Source organism: Buceros rhinoceros, unplaced genomic scaffold (genome assembly GCF_000710305.1).
Source record: "Buceros rhinoceros silvestris isolate BGI_N320 unplaced genomic scaffold, ASM71030v1 scaffold28149, whole genome shotgun sequence".
NCBI lineage: Eukaryota > Metazoa > Chordata > Aves > Bucerotiformes > Bucerotidae > Buceros > Buceros rhinoceros.
In genome coordinates, this window is record NW_010431375.1 from 41822 (window position 1) to 44688 (window position 2867).

Below are 2867 nucleotides of genomic sequence, written 5' to 3' on the forward strand. Positions count from 1 at the left end.
TGTCTTACTTGTTTTGAAGTTCAGGAACAATTTCCGTACTTCAGGGCTTCCCTGTGCTCTGTCTGTTGTGTGTACAGAGCTCGGTGAGCAATGCCGAATGACTCAAGCTCCAGTTCACAATGAAATGCTGAGCTTGTGGTCTCGTACTGTGTTACAGGTGCTTGGGACCCTCTTCATTTATGTCTTGTTCATGGTGGAAGAGTTCAGAAAAGAACCGGTAGAAAATATGGATGATGTGATTTATTATGTAAATGGCACGTACCGGCTGCTGGAATTCCTCGTCGCTCTCTGCGTGGTGGCATATGGTGTCTCAGAAACGATCTTTGGTGAATGGACTGTGATGGGTTCCGTCATCATCTTCATTCACTCCTATTACAATGTGTGGTTGCGGGCCCAGCTGGGGTGGAAGAGTTTCCTTCTTCGCAGAGACGCTGTGAATAAGATCAAATCACTGCCCGTTGCCACAAAAGAGCAGCTGGAGCAGCACAATGACATCTGTGCCATCTGCTACCAGGTGAGAATGGAAGTGTCAGAAGATTGACTCCAACTTAAATACCTCCAGACTGTCAAGTTTGGTCTGCCACTGGTAAAATAAGTTCCTTGATTCGTGTTTAATGAGCAATATTGTGTTCAATAGGTTACTCAACCCAGTTCTCTGCGTTGTTTGAATTGATTGAGAGTGCTGGCACCGAGGTGGTTTTTTTTTTTTTTATAAATAAAGAGAGAGCTTTTATTCTAAGTTCTCCAGTTACACAACAAACTGTGTTGTGGAGCTTCTTTGAAACCTCTCATGTTTGGGTTGAGCTGGTCTCAGTAGTAACGGCAAATACGCCCTTTCTTCGTTAGCGGAAGATTTTGTTTCAAAAGACAATGTGTACTCAACAGCTGAGTTGTTGTTATTCCGAGGAAGCAGCTCAGTCTCTACAGACATCGCTACTTCCACTTCATGTGTAACATCGCTTTCATAACAGAAACCTCATTATCAAAAGGTTAAGGGTCTGTCTAATATAAGCCAGCACATGTAAAGGACTTGAGAATCAATGCTGAAAGTAATATCTTTATCAAACCTCCAGCTCCAAAGTCTCCCTCTCTTGGAGATGAATTGTAGTTAAGTATGACAGTGCGAAAGAATCACCCTAAGATTACTAGTGTGCAGTTGGAGTGCAATTGGATTGACTCCAAGCTTGATACAAATTCTTTGAAGAATAAAACTAGGGGTGCTGGGTTGAGTGACAGTGTTTGGAACACCAGACAGTGATATGTGAGTCTCAGCTGACAGAGGAGGGTGTTACTTCATTTTGGGTTTGCTGCTTTTACACCTTGTATCCGTCAGCCTGGTGGTTTTAACTTGCATGATCGCTTAACAACTAATCCTGTGACTCATCCTACATGAGCTTTTCTTTAGGTGTAATATACCTTATAAATAAAGCTTTGTGCCTGATTTCTAATCGCTGTGACGTGAACAACCAGACCTGGCCGGTGTTTGAGTTGCGTGTGTGTTTGATGTGGAGGCTTGTTGGTAAGAAGGAAGGGACATTCTCTTACTTGCCTGTGGACTGCCCCTGTCTGCTCTGTGGCTAGTGGACCCATCAGACACACGGGGTGACAGGAAAGGAATGGGATTGCAAGGAACATGATCTTTCTCTTTTTGTGTCTTTCAGGATATGAAAACGGCTGTGATCACACCATGTAGCCATTTTTTTCATGCGGGTTGTCTTAAGAAATGGCTGTATGTGCAAGAAACCTGCCCTCTGTGCCACTGCCAACTTAAGAGCCCTTCACAGCTACCGGGGCCCGGACCTGAGCCAGTTCAACAGCCAAATCCTAGGGCAGAGCAAAATACCAGTCCCAGAGATGCAGCTGAGCCGCCTGGTGTTGAACATGACAGTGGGCCAAGCAGGAAAGACAGCCCTGGCAAGAGCAATGGACAGGACAGCCTGGAGGCCCCTGCTGAGGCAGAGGGGACTGAGAGCATGGACAGTGACACAAGCCCATGTGGGGCCAGCCAAGGCGCAGCTTGTGCTGCAGAACTAAGTGCAGCCCTAGAGGGGTGCCCCATTCAAGATCCACGGGTTTGTGTCCAGCTCTAAGATGACAAAGGGCCACGCGGGAACAAACGTATTTCAGAGATGAAGTCTGAAGAAAACCTATCCTTCCACAGCTGTGGAGGAAGTTTAGCTCCTAATGCTGGTCAAAATGTAATCTCCCATGCTGATGTTTATGGGCTGCTTGGTAGTGGTAACTCCAGTGAGATGTAGTAGAAACGACTCCAGAAGCTCTCTGAACTGTGGACATAGGAAGGATGTCTGGAAATAAATTGTGGTGAAGGAGTGTTTTCAAGACATAGATGAGGGCAAGAGGAATGAGAGGTCTGTGAGGTTGCAGACGGATCGACGGAATGCTAGCTTTTGTTTTGGTCAGGAAGAGGGTATGGCATACAGCCATGTCCCAGGGTGCCTCAGAGATGTTCAGTGCAGCGAGCTGCTGGTCTCTGACTGAGGTCCAGCTTTGGTCGCTGGCAAAATTTTTTATGGCAGGTAAGCAAAAAATCAAAAATACAAGAGCAGTGATAGTACTGGAAGGTGGAAGCACTCTTACTACGTCCTGTGTATGCTTTGGGTGTTCTTGGTGGGGCAGTTGCGTTTGAATTCATGTAATCTATAGTGACTCTTGACTTTTATGACAGAGTCTTCAATATTTTGATGTATATGAAACTTTTGCTAATAATGGGCACAGTCTGGGCTGCATGAAGTAAACTAAAGCTCTTGTGAACACTTTGACCTCTGATGCTATGTGCAGGAGGAAAGTGGGATGAGTTTTAGGGCACAGATACAGGCCTTGCAGGACTGTGCTGTGTAATGTTTAAT

The 2867-nt window shown here is 45.7% G+C and overlaps 1 protein-coding gene across 1 annotated transcript in view; it reads left to right on the top strand.

Moving 5' to 3' along the window:
* RNF145 (ring finger protein 145) overlaps window positions 1-2090 on the top strand; it is a 35205-nt gene extending 33115 nt beyond the window's left edge. The window contains exons 9-10 of the mRNA XM_010143422.1: window positions 158-514; window positions 1662-2090. Coding sequence (XP_010141724.1) covers window positions 158-514; window positions 1662-2090 — 786 coding nt within the window. The remainder of the gene's footprint in view (window positions 1-157; window positions 515-1661) is intronic.
* The last annotated feature ends 777 nt before the right edge of the window (window positions 2091-2867 follow it).